At 49.9% G+C, this 24,563-nt stretch overlaps 10 protein-coding genes across 10 annotated transcripts; 5 read left to right on the top strand and 5 right to left on the bottom strand.

Moving 5' to 3' along the window:
* Positions 1-29: 29 nt before the first annotated feature.
* On the bottom strand, positions 30-1,843 carry BDR25DRAFT_309895 (uncharacterized protein; the record flags this gene model as incomplete). Its single annotated transcript, XM_033691119.1, has 2 exons — positions 30-1,700; positions 1,763-1,843. 2 exons carry the CDS (start codon positions 1,841-1,843, stop codon positions 30-32), a joined length of 1,752 nt encoding a protein of 583 aa, XP_033553351.1.
* A 145-nt stretch (positions 1,844-1,988) lies between these two features.
* On the bottom strand, positions 1,989-3,392 carry BDR25DRAFT_300483 (nagb/rpia/CoA transferase-like protein). The gene has a single exon (XM_033689384.1). It carries the CDS (start codon positions 3,022-3,024, stop codon positions 2,236-2,238), a length of 789 nt encoding a protein of 262 aa, XP_033553352.1. The 5' UTR covers positions 3,025-3,392; the 3' UTR covers positions 1,989-2,235.
* A 2,288-nt stretch (positions 3,393-5,680) lies between these two features.
* BDR25DRAFT_300486 (uncharacterized protein) lies at positions 5,681-6,646 on the top strand. Its single transcript, XM_033689385.1, has one exon. It carries the CDS (start codon positions 5,948-5,950, stop codon positions 6,206-6,208), a length of 261 nt encoding a protein of 86 aa, XP_033553353.1. The 5' UTR covers positions 5,681-5,947; the 3' UTR covers positions 6,209-6,646.
* A 109-nt stretch (positions 6,647-6,755) lies between these two features.
* On the bottom strand, positions 6,756-9,190 carry BDR25DRAFT_391015 (uncharacterized protein; the record flags this gene model as incomplete). The annotated part of the gene is made up of 18 exons (XM_033698126.1): positions 6,756-7,043; positions 7,114-7,164; positions 7,196-7,237; positions 7,306-7,378; positions 7,404-7,469; positions 7,513-7,624; positions 7,694-7,806; positions 7,833-7,852; positions 7,882-7,947; positions 7,993-8,266; positions 8,302-8,434; positions 8,465-8,498; positions 8,552-8,636; positions 8,672-8,722; positions 8,781-8,897; positions 8,939-9,023; positions 9,063-9,144; positions 9,173-9,190. The coding sequence occupies 18 exons, from the start codon at positions 9,188-9,190 to the stop codon at positions 6,756-6,758; spliced, it is 1,710 nt and encodes a 569-aa protein (XP_033553354.1).
* An 804-nt stretch (positions 9,191-9,994) lies between these two features.
* On the top strand, positions 9,995-12,201 carry BDR25DRAFT_252579 (uncharacterized protein; the record flags this gene model as incomplete). Its single annotated transcript, XM_033686186.1, has 4 exons — positions 9,995-10,761; positions 10,820-10,844; positions 10,900-11,481; positions 11,704-12,201. Coding segments are annotated over exons 1-4 (1,707 nt in total), but the record flags the coding sequence as incomplete, so codon positions are not given.
* A 1,246-nt stretch (positions 12,202-13,447) lies between these two features.
* BDR25DRAFT_252580 (ankyrin) lies at positions 13,448-14,488 on the top strand. The gene is made up of 2 exons (XM_033686187.1): positions 13,448-13,580; positions 13,724-14,488. The coding sequence occupies exons 1-2, from the start codon at positions 13,550-13,552 to the stop codon at positions 14,446-14,448; spliced, it is 756 nt and encodes a 251-aa protein (XP_033553356.1). The 5' UTR covers positions 13,448-13,549; the 3' UTR covers positions 14,449-14,488.
* Positions 14,489-14,605: 117 nt separating this feature from the next.
* BDR25DRAFT_349596 (uncharacterized protein) lies at positions 14,606-16,953 on the bottom strand (the record flags this gene model as incomplete). Its single annotated transcript, XM_033694572.1, has 13 exons — positions 14,606-14,707; positions 14,748-14,896; positions 14,965-15,122; positions 15,148-15,314; positions 15,372-15,437; positions 15,473-15,601; positions 15,699-16,087; positions 16,113-16,253; positions 16,296-16,354; positions 16,417-16,494; positions 16,547-16,604; positions 16,659-16,848; positions 16,876-16,953. The coding sequence occupies 13 exons, from the start codon at positions 16,951-16,953 to the stop codon at positions 14,606-14,608; spliced, it is 1,764 nt and encodes a 587-aa protein (XP_033553357.1).
* A 31-nt stretch (positions 16,954-16,984) lies between these two features.
* On the bottom strand, positions 16,985-18,039 carry BDR25DRAFT_349597 (uncharacterized protein; the record flags this gene model as incomplete). Its single annotated transcript, XM_033694573.1, has 7 exons — positions 16,985-17,088; positions 17,126-17,184; positions 17,213-17,304; positions 17,339-17,347; positions 17,408-17,478; positions 17,507-17,623; positions 17,661-18,039. 7 exons carry the CDS (start codon positions 18,037-18,039, stop codon positions 16,985-16,987), a joined length of 831 nt encoding a protein of 276 aa, XP_033553358.1.
* Positions 18,040-18,426: 387 nt separating this feature from the next.
* On the top strand, positions 18,427-20,601 carry BDR25DRAFT_66916 (SSrecog-domain-containing protein). Its single transcript, XM_033698901.1, has 6 exons — positions 18,427-18,512; positions 18,600-18,822; positions 18,872-19,383; positions 19,434-20,039; positions 20,094-20,166; positions 20,217-20,601. Coding segments are annotated over exons 1-6 (1,689 nt in total). The 5' UTR covers positions 18,427-18,510; the 3' UTR covers positions 20,490-20,601.
* A 705-nt stretch (positions 20,602-21,306) lies between these two features.
* Positions 21,307-23,684, top strand: BDR25DRAFT_331299 (uncharacterized protein; the record flags this gene model as incomplete). The annotated part of the gene is made up of 4 exons (XM_033692618.1): positions 21,307-21,326; positions 21,380-21,609; positions 21,668-22,828; positions 22,879-23,684. 4 exons carry the CDS (start codon positions 21,307-21,309, stop codon positions 23,682-23,684), a joined length of 2,217 nt encoding a protein of 738 aa, XP_033553360.1.
* Positions 23,685-24,563: the final 879 nt, after the last annotated feature.

The following is a 24,563-nucleotide window of genomic DNA, read 5'->3' on the forward strand; positions in this document are numbered from 1 at the left end:
TCCTAATCCTTAAAGAACACATGAGGTGATTATATCCGCCAGGCCGCGTTTCCCTCGCTTGTAGGTACGAGGTGTGTCTCAATATCCTGGGCTATCGCCTTCAGCCGACCCTCCACCCAGTCCTTCTCCTTCGCTACGACGCCCGTCTCGATGGTCTGCATGGTCCGGAGTTCACCCAACATTCCCGTAAGCAGCTCCTTACAGGTGGAAACGATGGATGCTATGCTTGAGCCGGGAGCTGGCTGAGTCAACCTATCTAAGTCACGTAAAAAGCCCGTTACCTTGCGTGTCAACGCCGCATTTTCTGCCCTCCAGGAACCCCCCAAGCCTTCAGTAGAGCCAAGACCGACACCCTGCTCTTTGGCGGTTCCTTTCCTTGTCGCCCATATATCCTCTACCCACGCTATCCATCGAGTGAATTCGTCCACAAGACGTGTAAAACGACCACTAGGATCAATAAGTGTTGGAAGATCATGAAGCGGGCCCGAGAGAAGTTGGATGTGCTCCACCAGCCCGAACGAGGAATTGGCGCTACTCCACTCACGCAATGCCTGGATATTTGTCTGCTCCTGACCTTGGCGTTCATTGTCACGCATAACCTGGTACAAGCTAGCAACCTCATCGAACTTGCTGTGCAATTTCCTCCTTGCACTGACCTCCCAGTGTCTATTCGTCCGCGCCGATGCTTCATGCAGAATATGGAGTTGCAGTAGCTCCGCTTGAATACAAATGATCTCAGGAGGCAGGGCACACACGCTAGGGTCAGAGGCGGGAGGGTGAAGAAAAGACGACGTAGGTGCTTTCCCGGTCTTTCTAGGGGTGAAATGTTGCTGCAGCGTAGAGAACGCAGGCCGTGCTTGCTTTTTGGATTCCTCTTTTATAGGCTCGCGGCGTCGTCCATTGTTCGTGGGAAATTGTACGTCACAGTCGGGACCTGCGGAATCGGAGCTATCCGTGGCTTCCGGCTTACTTCTAGTACTCGCGGTGCGCTTCAAGGCTGCAAGCCGAGCGGAACTTTTTGTACCATGAGAAGCATCGTCTACAGAAACGCTGTTGGCCGCGATCGTACGCTGGCTTGGTGCTACGAACAGAGACTTTGGCCTTTCCACAAGGGTCCTAGGGTGCGAGCTCTCCTTCCGACTGCCTATCACAGTGCTTGTAGATAGAGTCCTTGAATGGCCACGAGAGTTGGTGGACTGTGCTGATTGCATCGGTATGCCTAGTTTGCGTAATGATTGCGAGCGATCTAACCCCGTCGGTTGTGATACTGAAGCCTTTCTTCCTGCATCTGGAGGACGTGTACTGCGTGACGGGCGTAGTCCGCTCTCCTCTGTTTCCTGCGTGGTATGAATGGAGCTCGTCTGATACATTGATTGTGGTCTCGAACGGACTTGTTTCAGACCCTGCATGCTGGCTATTTGTGAAGATGTCGTGGATGCAGATATTCTCGATGAATCGACAAGGTCTTGAGAATGTTGTTCGGGATCTCTTGGTGGTATCGACGCATTGCTCGGTCCATTCTTGCGCAGAACTGGCTTCATATCCCCTCGCTGGGGAAGAAAGCTCCGCCGCTTCACCCCCTCTGCAGCGTTCGGGTGTGGTATTGAAGAGGACTGTGGGTGTCGCGTTAATGGATGGGCAATTATGCTCGCTTCCAAGTCTTTGCGCACCAAGTGTTCCGCATGTGGGAGTCTAGAGGACTAATGTGGAAAGGTTAACCAAACTTTCACGAAGGGATGGTGGTGGGGCCCTCAAATCCTACCTCAGCAGTGGGTGGCGCATCTTTGGCCTTGCTAATCTGGCCTCGAGGCTTCAGAGATGAAGCGAGAGAGGGAATAGGCATTTCGTATGTTGCAGTGCATCGAGTGGGTGCATTTTCGTGGTGGGTGGAATTGACGGCACCAAAACAAACACTCGAGGTTGAAGGCGGTGACGACGGCGTTAATTCGGATCCATCTGAAAGATCACTTGGCGTTGTCACATGATGTGTGAAATTGAATCTGGTCTTGAACCTTGGTACTGCCTAACTACTTAGGTAATTTTCTGATGCTGAAGCCAATGACACCTTTGAGGCCCTAAGAGGATACTTGTATTCTATAGCTAGAGATCCCGTCTAAGCGAAAGATCCGGTGCTTACTTCGAGATAACAACCGTCCAAAACCTGGTGGATATCCATCGCGAAAGCACAAAGAAAATGTCGACCCACTATCCCACGTTCCATCGCCACATTGAATTTTAGAGGCTGCCGCGGCGTGCTGGGAATGAGACACCTTCGATTGCTGGGTAGTCCACAAACCAGCTGACTCTCTCTTGCGCGAACGTGTTGATTAGGCCACACGGCAGCTGTCTTCCTTCTTCAGTGTCAAAGATCTGCTTCATAATATCCTTCTTTCCCCCGCCGGTTGCAACAAACCCAATCCTGATTCCGTGCGATGCAACCGGTAGCGATAGAGTGATGCGTTTTGGTGGAGGCTTAGGGGAATCGGAGATGGAGAGAACCCAGGCATCAGTCTCTCGTAAGAGGGGAGAGCCCGGGAACAGGCTGCAGGTATGGCCATCGGGACCACAGCCGAGCAGGAGCAAATCAAACATCGGAACTCTGACGCTATCCCTAGCGGCAAAGACGCTGACCAGGGTTTGCTCATACTGGTCTGCCATTTCCTGCACATCATCCAGATACTTGACGTCGATGGGATAGACAGTGGGCTTGCCAAGCTCGGCGGGAATCTTGTCCAAGAGTTCTTCCTTCACCAGCCTGTAGTTGCTGTCTTCGTGATCAAGCGGTACCGCACGCTCATCTGCAAAGAAGATCTCCCATTTGTCGAACTGGACTTTCGCCTCGCCATTGGTTGCCTCTAAGAGCGCCTTTCCTAGGACTTTGGGGAGCGAGCCACCGGAGACTCCCACTCGAAAGACGTTGTGTCGGTCGAGGGCGTTGTTCTGCGCATCGAGGATGAAGGTGCGGAAGCTCGGCGCAAGCTCGTCGGCGCCCTGGAAGGCGTATAGATTCGGCGGCTTGCCCATGATAGCGAGGGTGAGAGAGGGAGAATGGGTGTAGTGTCCGGGGGGCGGGGTGGGGCACCGCGGAATGAAGCCTGGTAGTGGCCTGTTTGATTGCGGTGAGGCTGGCGGTGCCAAGTCAGCAAAGACAAGATGAGCAATACAACGACTGTTTCGACCACGAAGAGCGACGCAAGGCGTAATGTTTTATCGCGATAACGATGGTAAAGGAGGATGACGCCGAACCACTTTAGGTCAGCATGCGGCAGCTTGATTGCACCATGGCCATATTTCGCTTGCCCGCCTCATGCGCTCTCAATTCCAGACTCGGCCTTGTGCAGCGCAAACAGTGAAAGCATGCCACTGCAAGGTGACTCGAGGAAAGAGCACTCACCACACGAGGATTGTACCCGAATCAAATATCCCTTTCTTATGTGCCCCCAGCTAAAACTGTGAGCAGCGCATGATCACTTGCGGCTTGCAAGGCGGATGGGTGAATGACGACAGCTCATGATGCGGAAACCATCGGCGACTGGTGCAGAGCCGATTGGCCGGGGCGTGGGCGCGCTGGTGATAAAACGTCGGCGGGACTCCGCCAAGCTCCCGCCCTTAGATTCCCAGCCATGTACTGTGTCGTGGTCATTCCGATGACTGTAGCAACTAAAAGGCGGCAAGCGGACTTGAATTCAACACCCAGAACAAGCCTTTTTCCGATCTACACCTACGGTTTGTAACACATCCCGTGACCGAGAGCACCATCAAACCACCCACATATGGAGGCCTCTCTGTTACGATACTTGCCAACGCTTCCAAAAACCAAAAAGAGTAGAGACTGAGTTGCAGACTCGGAATCTAAACAGAGCCGAAGTCTGTAGATTTCCAAGAAAATATAGAACAGGAACCGCGTTAGACATGAGTACACATGAATTCTCATATAGTAAGGCTCGCTCCACTTTTGAATCGGGTTGCTGCTTGTCCCGTGTCAGTCAGTGATGTGCTCTCCCTTGAATCACGAATTTGAGGGAGCGCAAGGCACAGGTATCATGCTTCCTTCCCGTCAGTTCCTGTTTGTCTCTCTCACCACGATGTTGGGTCCAGGTTGAGAAAGCCGCGCTTCGGTCAGACCGACATTGCCCATTCTGAGGGGACGCACAAAGACGCCAGTCTCGAACATAAAGAGTCTATCATAGCGACGTCGCGTAGCCATCCACTGCATTTCGCTCAGCAGTTCGCCGAAGCAATTCGATTTCCGCCTCCTTGGCTATCCTGCCGTAATTACGCACGGATATCTTGCGATAGGAAGGCTAAGACCGCGTTCACATTTTAGGAACGCCATATGTAGAAATCGTACGATTCTTCCGGCGTGCTGCATCACTATCCCGAACCCCACGTCATGGTAACCTACGATAATTGGCGGTAGAGAGGAAATCAAAGGCGACTACTTGCTCTTCTCTGGTCGACTCTTGGCGCGTCAGTGCGGAGGAGTATTCGGATCCGTATGCAGAAAGAATGACCAGGCACGCCACAAAAAGCGTGGTGTTGGGGTGAAGACGCCTCAGGCGAATTTCACTGGGATCTGAGAATCCACCAGGCCTCAGGGCGTATTATGTCAACCTAGAAGATACCGACGAGACCTGCTGTTGTGGACAAGAATTCGCAAGAGATACACGTAAGTTAGTGGAAATCAGGGTCTCAGCTTCAGAGGATGATTCGTTAGCATCTGTATGGAAATGGTCAATATATCTAGATCTCAGTCATGCGGAGCGGCCCGCAGAGAAAGGACAGCGTTTCTGCACGCTTGAGCTGTCAGATGCGAGCTGTCAGATGAGAGCTATCAGATGAAGCTGAAAAAAAGAAACACCAAACCCAAGTGGCTGTTTTCGTGGCATGTCGACATCAGACTAACTTAGTTGCTGGGGAAAGAGCTGCTGGTCGTGTAGAGGTTGTGCATATGGCTTAGCTCCTTCAGGCTACTCCAGAGTATCTTCCTAAGACAGCTCAAGCATGGACAGCTCAAGCGTAAGCAGCCGCTCTGTCTGACAAGACATTATCGCGCAGTACGTAGTCAACCGGGACTTTGCTGTTTGGTGCAAGTCGAGCATCGTGAGTCTTGGCACCTCGCACATCGACTGCCTTCTAGTAGGAGCGAAATCGCTCGATGTCATGCGTCGAGGACGCACTCCCAAGATTGTCAGCGCGGAAGGGCGCGGCGACTGGCGACGTGACGACATGTGCATGCGGTAATCGGAAATGCAAGTGGCAAAAGCATAATCAGACGGAAGAGTTGAGATCTTGATATTTCGGCCTGTGATTGCAGAGTTAGGCTAGGTAATTAGGCAATCAGCCCAGCGCTCAATGGCCTTGCAGGGCCGCGACACAAGAGCACTCGACAAACAGCCAAGATCGAACTGTCCGAAGCACGATCGAAGAGCCCGCCTTCCTGACGTTCGTAGGTCTGGTGGCAGAGCACTACGAAAGTTCCTGGCCGACACCTAATTCCAGCCAATTGCAACCTGAAATACCCGGGCTGCGCGTCATTGACTGATCCCAGCACACTTTGTTTACCCAGGCTTAGATGCATCTCTCGATGAAACTCAGGCTCCTAATCCACCTTGCCGAGCTATATCAGAAAGTGCTCCGCCCGCTGCACCAGTTTCCGGCACAAGCATCCTACTGATCTCTCAGTTTTATACTGCCGCCTTTGTCCATTTTCCTAGAATAAACAAAACTGCCCATGGCCTCCCACTTAAATTCGCCAAGTTCCCCTTACACTTCCAATTCCTGCTGTTCCTTTCATATCCACTCTTCATCGACACACTCATACTACTCATTGGAAACCCTGGGCACCACTCCCGTTTCACCACACTATCCGGACACATTGTCTGAACCATCAAACCCACTCCTGGCCTTGAAAGAATCACGGCTTCACTATCACTCATCGCCAGCCATGGATGCTTCCAAACTTCTGCAATTGCAAACTGCTGCGGCTCATTCTCACTCTATTCCCAAACCACTTCAGCAGAGTGCATCCTCAAGCAAATCCAACGACAGCGCCTCTTCTAAAACTGCCACTCCGTCGCCACCAGTCCTCTGCTGCTCCCGATGCCGCCGTACCTCGACTGGATCCAGTGGCATGGTCTCGTTCGGCACGAACTTGTTCTACTGCTCACACTGCGCCAGCATGGTTGGCTACAACCACACTGGCTGAATGGAATTTGGACACTAACATTTCCGGTCCTCAAAATTATAAAAGTTTGGCAACTTTCGTACAACTCGCCAGGCGCCGAGCATTCTTTCGACATATCGATTGCATTTCGAGGGTGACACGACGCCCTCCTCCGTGGAACCCACCAGATGCGCCACTTTGTCTTCACGAATCTTTCAAGTTAGTTTTATTCGCTGAATATTCCGACGAAGCACTGCTAGAATTTCTCCTTTGGAAAAATGATGCAGACAGCGCTCAGCGACGGAAAAGCTAGTAGTGGTGTGTGAGTAATTGGGCGCCACCGCATCAGATCCCAGTCTGCAAGCCTGTCCAACAAAGTATCGGTATCAGGTAATTTCTCTTTGTGTGTAGCAAAGAGGGCCTGTGGCTTTAAATGATTGGAACGATTCAGAAAGAAGAAGGCTCGAATGACGATAATGATTATGACTTTCCTGAGGTGGAGAAACAGGGTTTCCACTCAACTAGCAGGAGTTTCTGGTAGCGAAACTAAATACGATACCCCACCTTTAATTACAGCTAAGCAAGTGCATCACTTGTCTACCTCCATCCTGCGTGATTTGCAAAACTTGTGAGATCGGGGCTCGCACGATTGTATTCGACGTTTGCTATTCAATTCGGCCACGCGTACAAAGCCCCTCGCGTATCTCATCGCCAAGGTCCCCAGTTGACAGGTTCGTCGATCGAAATCATCCGATATTCGCTTCTCGGTGTTGCACTTTCCTCGGATGCATGTAACTCTTGCCTGAGAGTAGCGAGATTCAGCAAGCCCGAAGGCGGACACACCATTGTCAAGGTAATTCTGCGAGAGTGGCTTACGCTAATTGGAGATTCATCTTGGATGTTGCACAGTGTTGCCTTTTTTTTTGGAGATAGTATCAACTTTACACTAGTGTGTTGTAGCGCCGTGAAATTTCGGTGATTCCTGGCTTACGACGCCGCTGTGAGAGATGTAGATGAAATGTTGAAGACAATACATGATGTATGTATTGTAATGCTCACGTTGCTCCCAATCTGTTCAAGGGTGTGCCGTGTAATAGCATGATTCTAGGTACAAAAGGCTTAGAATTTATGCGTCGAACAGGGTGCTCGGGACGTTTTTCCCTCTCCAAGTTCTTAGGTATTTTTGCAATAAACTCTTTTCCACGCAACAGCCTGAACAGATGAGGAACACGAATACAAAACCTGAAATGCAAATTCCATGCGACGTGGTGAAATTTTCATGCGCAGAAAGCCCGATTTAACACTCTATCATCTGAGAATTAGATCAAAAGCAGCCGTCATCTGACGTCTTCCACTTTCCATCGCCGAACAGCTCCGTGTTCAGCCTCCATCCACCATGCACCGCATGCAAGCCCCTAACGCCATGATTCGATCTCTCAGATCTAACACCTGCACGATCTGAAGTTTCAACGGATCCACCGTATTTAGTTACGCGAAAAGGTACTAAGGGCAGAGTCGCTCATCGACAATCAGTTCGCAGGAAACGAGAAATGTGCTTGTTAAGGATAATTCCCTTATTTTGATCATTAACTTTTCTGATATTGCGATATTCGATGGCGATCTCCCAGACAGCTCTGTAGCTGCGCGAGGACGTGATCATCGACACTGGATGATTTCCATAGCAGCCTATCCAAACGCCATCCGAAGGCGCACACCGAACGGATCGAGCAGGCGGGTTTCATGTCTCTTGGTGAGCGAAATTCGACGTGTGAAACAAGGGGCTAATATAGGGTTGTCAGTAATCTAAGCAATTGCTATCCATAAACTATCGATATCAGATATTGGAGACCCTTTTCACTAACCTCCATAGCCTTCCCTAAATTCTCGGGTGCCCGCCTCATCTCAAACGCCGAGCCTACACCAGGCCAATAGTGAACCTTAGCTGCATCTGGGTGCGGTCGCGTTGGCACCGCTCCTTCGACGGCGCTTCTCTGCGGCAACTCGTTGGCCCACATTCCGCACTTCTTCTCCCTGTCGCAAACCCACAAAAGGGGGTGCATGGATCGTTGATCTCCCGGATTGTGGAGTATGACAGACGCGCTCGGGAGGACATTGATTGGCCTGTCGGGTGTGACAAGGCTGCGGGTCTTATATGACATGTGATCAAAAAGTGACCACTTCTTCGTTTTAGAAGGCGAATTGCTCTCTTGAGACGTGGAGGATTTTGTTTCATTGCACCGCGCATTAATAGTATGAAGGTGTTCACGTCTGCGTTTCGTGTCTCAATCTTACACTGACTCACTATAATAACAGAGCCGAGGGTAAACCAACGCTAGAGATTGATTGCGAGTTTGCAATTAAGTTTGCACGAGATTTAATACCGACTAATACAAAGCAAATAAACCTCTGGAGGCTTCCGTATTGAACAGCCAGACAGTTACGCTGCAGTGAACTGCCTTCACATTTCTTGCTCATATACGAGTCAAAGGATTCGCACAACCAAACGGACCTATTCTCACAACTACACTTGATAGCAAAAACAGTCTGTAGGTAGAACTGGAGTGGTCATACATTGTTCATCTACTTTTCTTCATGGATTTCCTTTCCACATTACGTATTGGTAAGCCCGAGGGCTCTACCATGAGCTACCCAATCAGCCTTGGGTTTAGCGCCCCACAATAGATATATATCATATAGCTCCTCAGTCCACAATACATGACTTCTCTCATAACTCATGCCCCTTTCAAGGATATATTATTCCAGGAAAAGGACCATTTCGCTAGCCATCGTATAGAAATGATTCGGGTCGGAGACACGGGAGGCTCTTCTTCCTGATCTTCTTCAAAGAAACGGGCTGCTCATCGGTGATGTCTGTCCCGTCAGCATCAGAGCCGACTTGTTTTGTCCTTAGTGTTCGCGATATACTGCATCTTGTCCCCTAGTGTGGAACATGACAGCATATTTGGGGATGAAACTTCCTTCTCTCCAGCAAGATGTCTAACAGACCGGCTCCACTTTGGTCATATTCGCATTCTGCGGCAATATGCTGTATCTTTAGTCTGAACTTTGTCATGTTTTGTTCAATCTGCCTACATGCAGTGCAATCTCATTTGTAAGCTGGAAATGGTCTAGTAAACTACTTTGAAAGTGTACAAAGTCTTCAGGAGACAACTAATCACCCTCAATGAAGATAAACGAGCCAGTCACAGGGAAGCTGGATCTGGATACTCACCCTACACCGAGGTTGAGTAGTGTTCAGCACATCGAAGCGTGCCTTCAGTTTTATATCAGACGAGCCCAAAATGGGCGAGTCGCAGCCTTGATTAGATCTAAGACTGCCTCTCCAAACAAAATCCTTCATCTCTTCGTTGATTTTTGCACAGCATCCACTACCGATACACAACCCCGCCAACATATCCAATCCTTGGTGTTGGAGTTTCCGCCCCCGTCTGAAGTCCTGTATGCGTCGGATGCGGTGACGGGATCGACCGATCGGGTGCGCAGGATCAGCAATCATGCTGTTGAACAAGGGGCCGTTATCGAAACGATTAAAAGGCACACACTTCCCACTTAGGCGTCTTTTACACTTACACCTCACAATGCAACAATCATGGCTGAAGCATTCGGGATCTTCGCAGGTGCGGTTAACATTGCGCAGGCTTTTACGACCTGCGTTGACTGCTTCGGCTACATACAAATGGGACGCCACTTCGGACGAGATTTTCAAACAAGCTTGCTGACCTTGAGGCTGCTCGGGATCCGTCTCTCGCGCTGGGGAGCAGCCGTTCAAATCTACGATGACCCCAAACTCGGAGATCCTCAGGCGACCGAACACGAACTAGCTGTCGCAAAGGACACTATCTTTCAGATTCTAGTCCTCTTCTCTGAGTCGGAGAAGAAGTCGAAGAAATTTCGTTTAAAAGCCTCTCCCGGCGTCGATCTTGCGGCCTACCCGATCACCGACTTTCAGCTAGCTTCCCTAGACAACAAAATGCGCGCGCTCGCTGCGAAACGCCAGAAGGGCACGAGCCTATTGGGGAAGCTTAGCTGGGCCTGCTACGAGAAGGAAAGTTTTTCGATGCTCATTGAAGGGATCACGACTCTGGTGGATCTTTTGGAAAACCTCTTTCCCGCCCCGGAAGCTGAAGCCAAACTGGCTGATCAAGAAATCAAAGAAGTTGAGGATCATGCTATGTTGCAATGTCTACAAGACCTAGCGACTAAAGTGGATATTGTTTTGAAGAGCAAAGCGACAGAGGCCATGACAATCCACGCTTCTGGAACCGTGTCATTTGAAGGCAGCCAGATAGGCAGCCAGATAATTAACGGAGACGTAAACGTGCACATCCAAAATGTGTTCAACACAACACGACGGTCGACAACTTTCGGATCTAAGACCCGGAATGCGATTTTGAATTGGCTTTCTCCTCTTGCCTTCAACCGGACCCATATGAGGATTAAAGAGAAGGCTTCGCTGCAAGACCAGGCTACTGAATCGCTCAGCGGTGATTCGACCGGTAATTGGCTGTTAGAAGACGACGCTTTCGACGACTGGCGATCAAGAAAGCTCCCCTATCTGTGGTATTATGGAATGCGTAAGTTTTAGTCATTCATGACAACATTTGCATGTACTAATACATCGAAATGGAATAGCTGGAGCCGGCAAAACTGTTCTTGCGTAAGTGTGCCTCAAATGCTAGATGAACCAGAATGATCTTGCTTATGGACTTAAGGTCAATCATAATAGATCATATGTTAGAGCTTGAAAAAAGCCTGAAACCGAGCCGTAGCAACGGAAAAGTTACTTACATGTACCTAGAATATGAGGATGCACAGTCTCTTGAGCACCTTCTAGGTAGTATCGTCCGACAAATTGTGCAGGACGAGGATCCACTACCCGAACCTGTCGTCACTGCTTATTCAACTCATCACAAAAGAGATAACGAGGCTCCCTCACAATGCTTATCCAAGTTGCTCTTCGAGCTGTCTACACAACAGCCTGTTTACATCATCGTAGATGCTCTTGATGAGTGCTCAGGCCCAATTCGTAAACGACTGCTCAAACTTCTTAAACCGAAGACAAATGACGACACGTACAGGCCTATTAATATACTCATTACCTCAAGGCTTCTCGATGAATTCAGTGACCTTTCTGAGGATTTTCACCGCGTAAATATTACTGCCAATCCTAGAGACATCAACATGTTCGTGGAACATGAGTTCAGAAACAATGGCCGCCTGAAACGATTCGCAGAGCAGGATCGTGAGCTTCTTAGTGATGTCAAATTCACGATACGCCAGAGGTGTAATGGGATGTAAGTGCTGATACTCTCATATCTACTCTAGGTTATTACATGACGTGGAACATGACTAGAGCGGGGCCAGCCGGTTAAACCTCTTCCTAGAATTAAGGACAACGTTAGCAAGATGCTAATTTCTTTCCTGAATCATCCTCTTATAATGCTCCACGATCGGCAATAGGAGGCTGAAGCTCACTGTTTCTCTATTGTGTACAGTGACTAACCTTATGTGTTCAGGTTTCTCCTCGCTAGTTTGCACATGAAATCATTAACTGAGCAATATCTGTTAGCGGAAGTACGTGAGAAGCTCAAGAGACTCCCCAATGGAGTTGATGGTACTTACGATCATACTTTGGAGCGCATTCGAAAGCAACCGGAGGAACAGAGAGCCCTTGCTTGGAAAACTCTCGCGTGGGTTGTCCTCAGCAAGCGGCGTTTAACAGCAATAGAGCTACAACACGCACTCGCTTGCGTATCAGGCACCCGAGGGTTTGACCCTGAAAGGATTTACCAAGAAGATGATATTCGAGATGTTTGTTTAGGATTAGTAACACTGTCCCACGGACTTGTTACTTTAGTCCACTATACAGCCCAAACATATCTGACGTTGAGAGCGGGAAGTCTGTTTGCCGGATTCGACGCTAAAATTGCGCAAACATGCGCCAGATATCTCGGTCTGAAAGTGCTGGAGCAACCTGATAATTTCCAGGCCGGTATCTCATACGCAGATGATCTGTATAGCGATCTACCTCATTTAAAAACATTTGATCTGCACAAGAATTACAACAGCCCTCACGACAATCCGAGCAATGTTAGAGACACGTACCAAACATCCAGTTCCGGGTCGCAGAAAAGGCTCACATACAGTACAAAGTGTCAAGAGTTTCCCTTTGTAAAATACGCGGCCAGATACCTCGGACATCACCTCCGTCAAATCCCTGCGACCCAAAATCCGGAGCCGATCATGGATCTCATCGTACCCCTTCTTGAGGAACGCCCAAAGAGGAACTTCATCTGTCGGATGTTCCATGAATTGGGCCTTCTCACTAACATTTACAAGCTGAAGTTTTACGATGTCGACGATGATTTCTCAACATCTGACCTATCGGGATCTCTAAGTTCAGATCACGATTCTGGGTCCGATGACGGTACTGACCCATCAGAAATGACTTACTACGTGGAGATGCTATTCGAGTCAATTCTCGAGAAGCTAGAAACTGACCGCGATGCAGGAGCAGTGGACGGTCAATCGGGTTCCTCGGAGAGTGGGAACGAAACTACTCCTCCAGACTCACCAGATCATCGAGCTGTCGAACTCGCTCCGTACACACCAAAAACTATGAAACCCGAACCTGAAATCACGCCTGTCCACTTGGCTGCACTCCTTGGGTGGGAACCGCTGGTCATGAAACTGGCCACAGGCTCGCCGAGTATCAATGCCGTAGATCAATATGGCCAAACTCCAATCTCTCTCGCTTCGGAACTAGCCTATTTCGATGTCGTGGAAGCTCTCCTGAATTTAGGAGCTACTATTGACCTTACAACCTCTGAGGGGCTAGCTATCATGTTTTACCTAGCGGAAAGCAATCAGCGTTCGATCATCCGCAACATCATCTCTCATGCCTTCGATCTACGCGTTGAGCATCACCAAACAAATAAGTTGGAATTCCTGAGTTGTCTTTTTCATTTCCTTATATATGTCGCTCTGGTTCTTCCAAAATACTTTCCCCTTGTCGAGCGTTTAGTCTCCAACAACTTCTACCACTTGGACCTAAACACAAGAAAAGAACCAACCTCTTCACTCAATGGCGGGAACCCCAAAGGCTCATTTTCATCACACCTAGAACTCCTAGTAGCAGCGGAATCTGGAGATGTCGATACAATCTCAAGTCTATCGCATGACGGCAAGATTGACCTTAAAATGGAGAGCTCAAGATTTCACGCGGCAGCTCTCTTCCTTGCCGTCGCTTTCAATCAATTACGTGCTGCAGAGGCCCTAATTGAGGGGGGTGTTGATGTCAATACACGAGGTCTCGAAGGTCGAACAGTCCTTCATCTTGCGGCATCACGGAAATCTCCCGACATGGTTCGAATGCTTCTCAGTAAAGGCGCAAGTACCCAAATCCGAGATTCTAGTGGTTTTACGGCATGGTCAGGAAACGTTGATAATGATTACCCAGAACGTATGTTCCTCCCTTGCTACTATACTCAGTGACGCACTAACATATTACAGTCATGGATCTTTTAATCAAGGCAGGTACCGACCTCAACTCGGTGAACGCAGAAGGCATGTCGACTCTTTATCAATCGGCTGCCGGTGGGCACATAGACATCGTACGGTTTCTCCTGAATAGTGGCGCTAACCCCTCGATTCAAACAATGTTCGGTTGGGCACCTCTTCATTGGGCGGCTGCTAACGGTCATCTGGCTTGTGTAAGAGCTTTATTAACCGCCGGCGCCGACCTCAACCCTATGTCAGACACATCAAAAACCCCTTTTGATATGGCGACAAGTAGTGGGCAAGAAGAAATCGCTCACATTCTGCGCCAAGCTGGGGCGAAGACAGCTGAAGAAGTGCTTGAAGCGACCGCCACGAAAAACCAGAGTGATACTTTCACATCCCAGAAGTCCCTTGACAACGGCGAGGACGAGACAAATAGCAACGTGTCTTCTAGCGAGGATGATGAATTTAGATTTGTCAGTATGCTTACGGCTGCGGTGAATAGCCTTGAGGGCTGGTCATTTCCTTCAATGCACATCAAGAAGAAAGTTGCCGTGTTTCTAGATCGAGATCTTGATGAAGTGATGAGAGATTTGGATATTGAAGAATTCGTCACTGATGAGGACAGAAATACTTGGAAAGCCAGCCTGGAGCAGGCTAAGATGACCGAGGGGATATCGGCTTTATTGAAGGACTCTGTGGGCTTGGAGGGCTCTGTCGGAGAGAGGAAGGACGTTGAAGATGGAAACGTAGCTATGTGATTCTTTGCGAAATTTCCTATTGATACTCTTTGCATCTCTGAACGAACTACTGCATATTATTGCATAACGTAGAACATGAGGATAGTTAGGGTCTGTCTATTAAATCTCTTGCTAGAATTAGAGAGATCATGAACAGGATACTTATTTCCATCCCAAATTACTCTCCTGTCATGTCCCATGCTAGGTTATTATCTGGAGTACATTCTCCCTCCTCGGTCTCCCCAAACCAATTGAGCCTGAAGATATTGATATTGACTTTCTGTGCACGCCATCCCCCTCGCAGCTAAGATCGTAGCCACGAAGACCTGCGGCATTGTGCTTCGTTTGAAAACGTTCTGTCCAGTTGCCTTCAGCAACATATACATGGTCGTACATATAATTCGGCTCTTCGGCTTCAAAAACTTTCCCAAAGTCCTCAACGCGCTAACCTCGAATTGCACTGAACTGACTCAGGGGACGCACTGAGCTTCCTTCGATGCGGGGTGCTCTAGGACAGAAAGGAAAGGTACAGGGGACCGGTCCGTACCCACCTGTTCACGAAATCGGAGAAAGGGACCTTCAGGCAGGGCCTTCGAACTATTCGCCGGCACAAGCCACGTTTCCGGGCAACGGGATCCGGGGCAGCTCGATCGCCAGGTCCCTGTTTCTCAAACTCATTCGTGAAACTCGTAAGACTTTCACGAGGATCAAGTCCTGGACTTTCTTCTCTTCCCCGCACCGCATCCTGCCAGGCGCGCTGTTACCCTTGTTCGGGGTGGCCGAAGGGAGAAAATATTGGTGTGGCGCTTAGTGATATGAGTGGCAATGAGTCCGTCCACTACGCGAGACTCACGTCCACGTTTGAAGGCGTTCCATATGGAGACATCCTTGTGTTCCCCAGATAACTTTATTTCTTAGGCGTCCCACTTTAGCGGGGGGCTTACCTTTGACAAATGAGGGCAAAGCTTATCTGACTTCAATCTTTGAGCTTTGAATTGGATCGTCCTCCGCTTTTGATGCCCACATTTAGTTAAGATACGCGAACGATGTTCGTGTTTGGTGTGTCGAAGGTCTTCGGTAGCATGTGATAGAGCAGAGACATCGGTTCGGTTCCGGCGCCATGGGACCGGTGGGAGATGGGAGGCGACGTGGAATTTATTGAGTCAATAGGACGCTAAGACATTAAAATATTCCACATTTGACGTGTAGTCTTTCAGCCCTCGATCATCAGTTCGGAAAAAGGAGAGTCAAAAAGGGGTGAGAGGTGCGACGGTAAGGAATACGATGGCAACAACAAGGGGTGCAGAATACCACACACAGCCATCTCTTTCGCTGTGCCAGTGCTGCTCGAGCTTGCCGCCACCGCAGTCCCTGACGCTACAATAGCGTACAGTTGAATTCAGCATCGCAGATGATCTTGTTGGAACACTGTTATTCAACGGCGTACTTCTCCAGCGCAATCCAATCCCGTTCCCATCAATCCCATTGACTTCCAGGAGCGAACTATTCCCTAATACCGCTCTCCGCAAGCGCTTCGGCGAAAATGAACGGTTGGTATATTGGCGATGCTCACCGCGATTCGAATCTATTTTTAGATACATTTCCCATAAGTGCAAATCCCCTTCGTTATTCATACTGTCCCAGAACCGTCCTTGCGGGACTTCGGTCGCATCATCCTAGTTAACATTTGCGATGAGCGGCGTCGTGATATTTTCTGATTGCATGGGCGCTGCAAGCGTGGGTTTGTCCAGCGAGCACCCAGTTGTTCGAATAAGCTCTGTAGTTCAGTGCTGTAGATCTGTATTGCACGAACCAAACCGCGTCGCCTGTGGTGTGGGTTTTTAAGATTGCAAGCACAGATTGTCAACTGTGGAAGACTCCCCCATTGGCGAATATCTGCATGTTTCCTTCGTATCTGGTTAGAACGCTGCGTGGGCAGCATTGGGAGAGGACAGTTGCCGTTTTGGCGTTTGGGTTTAGCGAGATGACCATCCGGAGGAGTCGCGGGTGGTTTTGTTGAGGCCATTTCCGCCATTATCGAAGAGGGATATGATTGTATGTCGTTTACTAGCATGAAGCGGGCATGTATTGGAAGGGGAAGTTGAAATTGTTTTGGAACGAGAATGTGTTATTTATCTGCAGCGCCGCTACTTCGGGTCTAGATGATACTTCCATTGCTACCGTCGATGAGATAAATTGAAGAAAAATGCCGAGCAGAAACTAGCTAGCACCTTGTGGCATAGCTCTCGTTGATAGAGGTAATGTGAAAGAAGTCCCATGGTGATTGGGAAGCTGTTCCACTTCCAGAGACTTCCGATTCGCCCGAGAAAAATGGCAAGCGAAAAGTGATACGTGGTCGGTGCAATACCATTGGACAATGACTTCGCTGCTTAACATATTGGCTTCCCGGAACACGCCTTGCTGAAGCCATTAAGGGTTGGACGAGACACAGTAAGCGGAAAGATCGTACTGTAGGCCGTCGTATGAGGTGAGAAGGGCGATTCCACCGTCGTTGATGAGGATCATTTCGTGGAAGTCATTTTAAGGCGCACTATTTCTAGTGGAAACATACTGCACAATCTGGTAATGTTGATTCATAATTACCCCTTAACTGCGACAGTTGTCCTGCCGTTGTATTTCCTGCGCCTCCTTTAGCGAAATCTATTAAATTGGTCGAGCATAGATCCATACTCTTGACCAGACATGTTGTCAGCCTTGGTTAAGTATATGGACGAATTTGATGCGTGTTGATGCTCACTTCGGAGGTGTCGTCACCCGAGCAAACCAAATTCTATTCACGTAAGCTGCGTTTGAATACATAATTCCTTCGGCTATGAACCCAAAATCATAGTGGATGTATAGCCCAGTTTGCGTGCCCTGAGATGAACAAAAAGTAGGTATCTAGGTCGACAGCTATTTTCTGGATCGGGTTTTTGAGTCAAGACATCGCCTCGCCGTAGCAGAGATAGGCGAACAGTACGAGGACTTGCATGCTGCGATACGTAGGAAGTGCAGCGATATATGATCGCAGATAGCAATGAGTATCAAGCACTTAAACAAACCGGACCCAAGATTCCACAATCTCTTATAGTGACGAAATTGATGGTCACATTAGAACGATAGAGGTTCAAGGCCACTGAGCCAACCACAACAATCGCCCACGACTCACAAATAGCTGACGGCTTAAAAGAGGGACCTGAGAGGCCTCAGACGCTACTATCCAGACACGAAACTGATCGTAAGAAGACAACAACGGAAAAGAGCAGCAAAACTTATCCAAGGAATGCGAAAATCAACGAAAAATGCCTGCCGTCTGTCAATGCCCAGGAGGAAGATTCGTGGTATTATGGGTCCCTTGAAGTACCGATCGAAAAGACAGCAGAATGAGACATTGGAAATGGACCGTTGGCGAGAATATAGACTGACATGGGACGAGCGATGCGAAGATCCGGTCTCAAGACCTTGGCAGCTGTAAAACCTGGAAAGACCAAGTATGTAGTTTCCAAAGTTAGAGTTGCGAGGCATGGGAAAGAAAGTAGGTAGAATCGCGCTCAACACGGTGACTGGGTTTACTGAGAGCAAGGAGGCTCTTGGGTGGCCGGAGAGATTCATGTTAACGTAGAGTCAGCCGTTAAGGATAGATCGTAGTACAGATATACATAGCTGCATATCAATTATGGCCTGGGCTAAAAAGTGAGGGTTTGGAGGATGTTCAAGCTCCACTGGTCAGTTATGATGCAGGACTCTTTCAGGCCTACCACTTAAGGCAGGCGAGGACGGTAACTATTATGCCCATCTGAAGCAAATAGCCAATCCGAAGTGGGCGAGAATGGAGAACAAACGAAAACAAGAAAAGAGACGAGGTGAGGTGAGGTGAGGTGGAGCTTAGAACAGAGCCAGCAAAGGCCCATAGGTTAAGGCACGTGATTGAGTCGCTTATGTCATCATTTCGCGTTGAGCGCGATCTACTTGCACTTGCGACCGACGACTTTCCGCAATCGCAGCGTCACATGTTGGATAACCTGTGCACCGTCTTGACTGCATAATTCTACTCAAACGGACTTGCACGGCTTCAGTGTCAAGATGTAAGTATCATATGCCACGGAAGTTTTTGGGGTTGCTTGGCTAATCCTAGCTCCCCGACGTGACTCCTGAAGCTAACTTCTCCCCAGGGAGGCGTTCAACGACATCTACCTCAATTTATCCAAGAAACACGGTGTCACTCGGTTTGCAGAATCTGGGTGGGGTTGGAAGCCCTCTAGCGGAGGCGATACCTTCACCCTGGACCAGTCTCAGATCGTCCAGGCGCAATGGAGTCGAGCAGCACGAGGCTACGAAGTGAAACTGCTCTCACGGGCAGATGGCATCATTCAACTGGATGGTTTCAAACAAGAGGTGCGGAGGAACAAGCCGAGCGTATGAGACACTGACTGACCCTTCCCAGGACTTTGAGCGCGTTTCGAAGCTGTTCAAGGTTTGGTATGGTATCAACTTGGACAATCGAGAGCATGCCTTGCGTGGCTGGAATTGGGGAAAGGCCGAGTTCGGAAAGGCCGAGCTGTCCTTCAACGTTGCCAACCGGCCCGCCTTCGAAGTGCCCTACACCGAGATTTCGAACACAAACTTGGCAGGCAAGAATGAGGTGGCCGTGGATTTCTCCATGCCCGCGGACGGCAATGATACTGGTACAAACGGTCATCTTGGAGGAGCTCGGGCTCGGGGGAAGAAGTCTGGTGGTGCAAAAGACCAGCTGGTCGAGATGCGCTTCTACATTCCCGGTACTGCATCGAAAAAGGAGAAGAAGGAAGATGGCGAAGATGTCACCGACGGTGAAGAAGGAGAGGAGCAGAACGCAGCTAACCTCTTCTATGAGACACTCATGGAGAAGGCTGAGATTGGCGAGGTTGCTGGCGATACCTTCGCCACCTTCCTGGACATCCTACACTTGACCCCTAGGTTTGTTTTAAACCCCGGGGGAAATCGCTGTCGCACTAACGATAGAGCAGAGGTCGCTTCGACATCGACATGTACGAAAAATCGTTCCGCTTACGAGGCAAGACATACGACTATAAGATCCAGTACGATGCGGTCAAGAAGTTTATGGTCCTTCCAAAGCCCGACGACATGCATACACTCATTACGGTTGGCCTGGACCCCCCACTGAGGCAAGGCCAGACGCGGTATCCCTTTCTTGTCATGCAGTTCAAACGGGATGAAGAAGTAAATCTCGACTTGAACATGAAAGAGGATCTGCTGGAATCCCAATACAAAGACAAATTGCAATCGCACTACGAAGCCCCTATCTCAGTTGTCGTGTCAGAAATTTTTCGAGGCCTAACCGGTAAACGGATCACCAAGCCATCACAGGCATTCACTAGCCACCACGAGCAAGCAGGCGTCAAGTGCTCAATCAAAGCTAACGAAGGTCATTTGTTCTGCCTTGACAAGGCGTTCATGTTCGTCCCCAAGCCCGCTACATACATTAGCATGGACAACATTGCATCGGTAACCATGTCCCGTGTTGGCGGAGCGATGGCTGCAAGCCGCACATTTGACATCACATTCACCATGAAAGGAGGGCTTGCCGAGCACCAGTTCAGCAATATTAATCGGTGAGTCAGCTGGTCTTAACTGCGGACCTTGCCTAACTAACCACAACACTATAGCGAGGAGCAGCAGCCACTAGAAAACTTTTTTCGAGCAAAGGGCATCAAGACGAAGAACGAGATGGCTGATGATGTAAGTGCCTTCGTCCCTTCACACCTGACTACGCTGATAACACGCTCCAGTCGGGCGCAATCCTTGCAGCAGCCCTCCAGGACGATGACCTTGCATCGAGCGATGACGGAGCCGCAAATCGCGGCAGTGCAGACGAGGACGATGAGAGCATTGACGAGGATTTCCAGGCAGATTCGGAGTCAGATGTGGCCGAGGAATTTGATGAAGATCATAAGAGCAGCGGATCCGATAGTGATTCTGACATGGCTGACGCAGATAGCGACGCCGCTCCTGAAGAGAAGATGGTGGAGCGGCCGAAGAAAAAGCAAAAGACGTCAAAATGATCGGCCCGCAGTGAAGGTGGCCGCAAGGAAAGGGGGAGGGAGAAGGGTGGCGGTGAGACAGAAGAAGAAGCGGTGACGAGTGTTTCTATGCCGAAGCCTCTCCGATACTTCCATTTTCTGCGATTTCGATGCATGGACGTTGGATGTGTGTGAAGCGTCACGAGCTCTGGAAGCGTGGAGTTGCTTCCGGACGGTCTGGTTGATGTATGGCACTGGTCGAAACACTACTTTAGGTGGCGATGCAGGTCACAAAAGGGGGGGGCGGATACGTCTGAGACAGGCCAAGTCTTCTGGAATAACAGCAAGGGAGAAACAGGAAAAATGGCAGTCTTAGCGGCGATATTGCGGGCAGATTCCACGTGTGCGGGATCCGTTAGACCGTGATGTGCATGTCGTGCGGCGGCCATGATTCGGATGCGCATGCACGGTTGTCTCGCCTGGACGACTCGCGCCATTTGTGAGCCGCTGTACAGGTACCAGCCCCTCTCGTATCTTATGAAGCTTGATCTGTATCTGTTACCCCAGATCTGGCTGCTGGCCTGCGATTCAGGGTGATGCAGCTCTCGGCGCAGCTAGGACGAAGAAAAGCCCTCTGTTACGCCCTCGCGAAGAATGTGAGAAAGCGGGCCCACTTGGCGTGAACCATGCAAACCCCGCATTGGAGGGTCCATCAGAGGGCTGCAACCACGTCCACCATGTTTACTCACATATAACTCGCGTGCGCCGCAGAGCGCGATTCCTGCTGCGTCAGAGACCTGACCCTATACATGGCCACTCGTCGCTTGCAACGGTACACTCCAACCGCCAGCCACTGAGGATGCGATCACGAACAGGATGGCAAGTGAACCGGCCCTCTCCTTAGCTCAAGCATTCTAACTTCTGTTATGTAGCTTGACCTGCCGTCACAGGAAGCTGAAGTGTGATGAGAAGAAACCAATTTGCGGCCAATGCTGCAAGGCTTCAAGGGAATGTGTCCCAAGCTCCGGCCTTGTGTTTCGGCACCAGCACAATGCCTCAATGAACGGCGATGACTCCCCGGATGAGAACACGCTGAAGGGCTTTTATGCGTACAAGAACACCTTCGACGACGAGACTGTGTGGCTCGACATCCCCAAGCAAGGTGAGCTTCTAGTATGCTAATTGCTCTTGCCTTTGGCTTCTGATTTCGCACGTGGCAGTCACGTTCATCAACACCTCGAATCCATATCTGGACCCTCTTACCCCAGACTATGACAACATGTCTGCTACTTCAATAGACTCTCCGGGCTCGTTTGAGCCTCGACTGAACACCTCCTGGCCTACGAGCACGCCATCCAGCACTTGTCTTGATCCACTTCCACTTCCAGTCACAAGTGGGAACCTCCCATTTCATCTATCTGACACTACTTCACAACCTGATACCTCTCCTTCTCTAGAAAGGAGCTCAATACTTCAGTCACCACCGACCTCCTCGACCGGGACGCCAATTTCGACTCCGGTATCGGTCAGCAATCACCATCTCCACTCAATTATTCATCAGTCGATGACTCCTCCACCCATCGAACCTGGACTGAATTCTCCTTTTGATTCAGCACAGGGCCATATTCCCCGTTCAATATCGTCCTCTCGGCCGTCATGTGCCGGAATCGACACCATGGCAGAGCAAGACCACGAGATAGCTTTCCTTCTTCGTTGGTTCTCTGAAGGGCCTGGGTACTGGATGGACCTTTTCGACCTAGGTACATACTTTGCTTCATACGTTCCGGTGAAAGCATGTGAAAACGCGCTCCTCAAGTATGCAGCTGTCGCCTATGCTGCCAAAGCTCTTGCACGTGTGCAAGGGAGAAAGCCTATTATGGGCGGTAGTGTGACACGCCAGGCACTGATGGAACTCTATCCAGAAACCCACTCTGTCGATTGGTACCACAAAGCTACTCAATACTATGATACTGCCGTCTCTCTCTTGCTTCAAGCTCTGAAGAATGATGCCACCATCACCCCCGATTCAGAATCAGACTGTGAGCCAAGGTTGCATGGTCTTGACACGACACGCAATGACCACATTCCAGTATGCAAGCGCCGTCGCACATCTAGTAGTACAACCTCCAAATCCAATACCGACGAACTCCTCGCTGCAACGGCTATCTTGTGCGTCTACGAGTTCTTAGATGCATCAGTTCCGGAGTGGGCAAAGCACTTGAACGGTGCGAAGTCTCTGCTGGTCATTGCACAGGAGCGCATGATGCCTTTGCAGATGCCTTCGCCGGGTTCGACATTCTCTTCTACCAACCTGGGATATATATCTAAGGCCCGACGGGCCACTTTCTGGAACATTGCACGGCAGGACATGTTAGCAGCTTGTAGGCTCACTCTTTAATCCAGGTAGACTAAGCTAATAACCCCACTATAGTCATCAACAAGAACCACACGCGTCTAGATACAGAAGACCTGTCACTCTGGAAGGAGGCTGGCCTCCTGATCGACGAGAATGGATTCATACTCCCTAGTAATACCACCGAAAGCGGCTACCCCGAAGGTGACGGGATGATGAAAGAAGACCTCATCTGCAACGCCCTTGTATGGCTCATGGCCAAGCTCGTGAACTTCATGGCTGCTGGTGACGACCTACCGGTAGAGCTTGGAGGGTCCTGGGCGGGTGTCCCACAACGGACATTGCTGGATTACTGGTACCATCTTAAGCAACAATTCCAGACATGGTACGAGGGTCTCCCCGTCACTTTCAGGGCTTCTGCCAGGATTGAACCTAACCGCATACCTGGACGACTGCTTCAAGACGGCAATGAACCACTATTCCCTGAAATCTGGTACAGCATTCCTATGTGTGCTTCGACCATGCAATGCTATCACATGGGTCAGATCCAGTTGCTCATGAACAAGCCGCATGAATCGACCCAGGGCCGCACAACAGTCTTTGCGCGGATGAACTCGTACCATTCCGTCCTTGCCGCCTCCCAAGTCCACAGCCGCGAGATTGTTGGTATTTCTCTAGCCCGTTCGGATGAAGCTGTGCGAATTCACTCCGTGCAGCCTCTCTACACTGCCGCTCAATGTCTCCATGATCCGAAGGAGCGCAATGTGGTCTTGAATCTCCTCCGTGACATCGAGACGGACATTGGCTGGGCTACCGACTATAGAGTGAGACAGCTTGTCCAGCAATGGCAATGGGAGGAACATGAAGAGCCGCATGTTCCTTGAATAACATATTACTCTCCGAACCGATGAAAGACATCAACCAGCAAACATGTCTCTTATACTTGAGTCTTATAGTAATCTTGCAGGTGGTGTTAAAACAAACAAAAGCGGTCGGTTCCATGTCTTAGACACTGTCCAACACCTTAGTCCGGCTCTCGGCCATATAAATCTACATAAAACATCCCCAGAACCACGTCGACACGAGAACAGCCTTGCAGTTTTCGGAATGAAGACTCTCCGCCATGTATTCGGCTTAGGCCCAAACCGCCCTATCGGAAGTCAAGCGACGGTCAAGAAACACGCTAGCACCCACAAGCACATAGTCAAGAAAGGCCCCTCGCCCGAATCTCACTCATCTACGTCTTCCAGTGATGAAGCCTCTTCAGCCAACCATCCTTGCGCAGGGCGCCAGGGCAAGACTCAGACCCGTCGTGCAACCACAAGGAATCCTCGAGCACCCAGCCGACCTTTACGAGAACTTTACATCCTCGACCAACTCTCAGAACTCTCAGATGCGATCGAAAATAACACACGAGCTACGCTCTCCCGCCACAATCAACTACTTCGACTAGTCGAACGGCTCCGTACAAAGGTTGAATTGGGTTACATTTCCGAGTCTTCGGAGTCATCATTGCCTTCGACCCGGGGCTGGTCGCCGCCGCCTGCTGCTGCTGAAGGCCCTGACCAACAGTCTGGCGATAACTCCAAAATAAGGCCCAACGCGGAGACTCTTTTAAATACAACCCAGTCACCACTAAACACGCAAGAGGTCCCCAAATTCCCAAGTGGCTTTCCACAAGCGACCGGACCTCCAGCTCAAGCCCTAGCCGCCCTCTTCGTTCCACAAGACAATCAACTAAGGCCAGGAGATAGTCGAGCACC

Source organism: Lindgomyces ingoldianus (assembly GCF_010093535.1).
Source record: "Lindgomyces ingoldianus strain ATCC 200398 unplaced genomic scaffold BDR25scaffold_3, whole genome shotgun sequence".
Classification (NCBI taxonomy): domain Eukaryota; kingdom Fungi; phylum Ascomycota; class Dothideomycetes; order Pleosporales; family Lindgomycetaceae; genus Lindgomyces; species Lindgomyces ingoldianus.

Bases quoted from the DNA above. Each gene is read 5' to 3' on its own strand.
- BDR25DRAFT_300486 (XM_033689385.1), top strand. From the start codon at position 5,948: ATGGATGCTTCCAAACTTCTGCAATTGCAAACTGCTGCGGCTCATTCT.
- BDR25DRAFT_300483 (XM_033689384.1), bottom strand. From the start codon at position 3,024: ATGGGCAAGCCGCCGAATCTATACGCCTTCCAGGGCGCCGACGAGCTT.
- BDR25DRAFT_66916 (XM_033698901.1), top strand. The intron at 18,823-18,871 runs GTGCGGAGGAAC...GACCCTTCCCAG, and splicing joins TGGATGGTTTCAAACAAGAG to GACTTTGAGCGCGTTTCGAA. The intron at 19,384-19,433 runs GTTTGTTTTAAA...ACGATAGAGCAG, and splicing joins ATCCTACACTTGACCCCTAG to AGGTCGCTTCGACATCGACA.
- BDR25DRAFT_252580 (XM_033686187.1), top strand. From the start codon at position 13,550: ATGGTTCGAATGCTTCTCAGTAAAGGCGCAA. The intron at 13,581-13,723 runs GTACCCAAATCC...TAATCAAGGCAG, and splicing joins GCTTCTCAGTAAAGGCGCAA to GTACCGACCTCAACTCGGTG.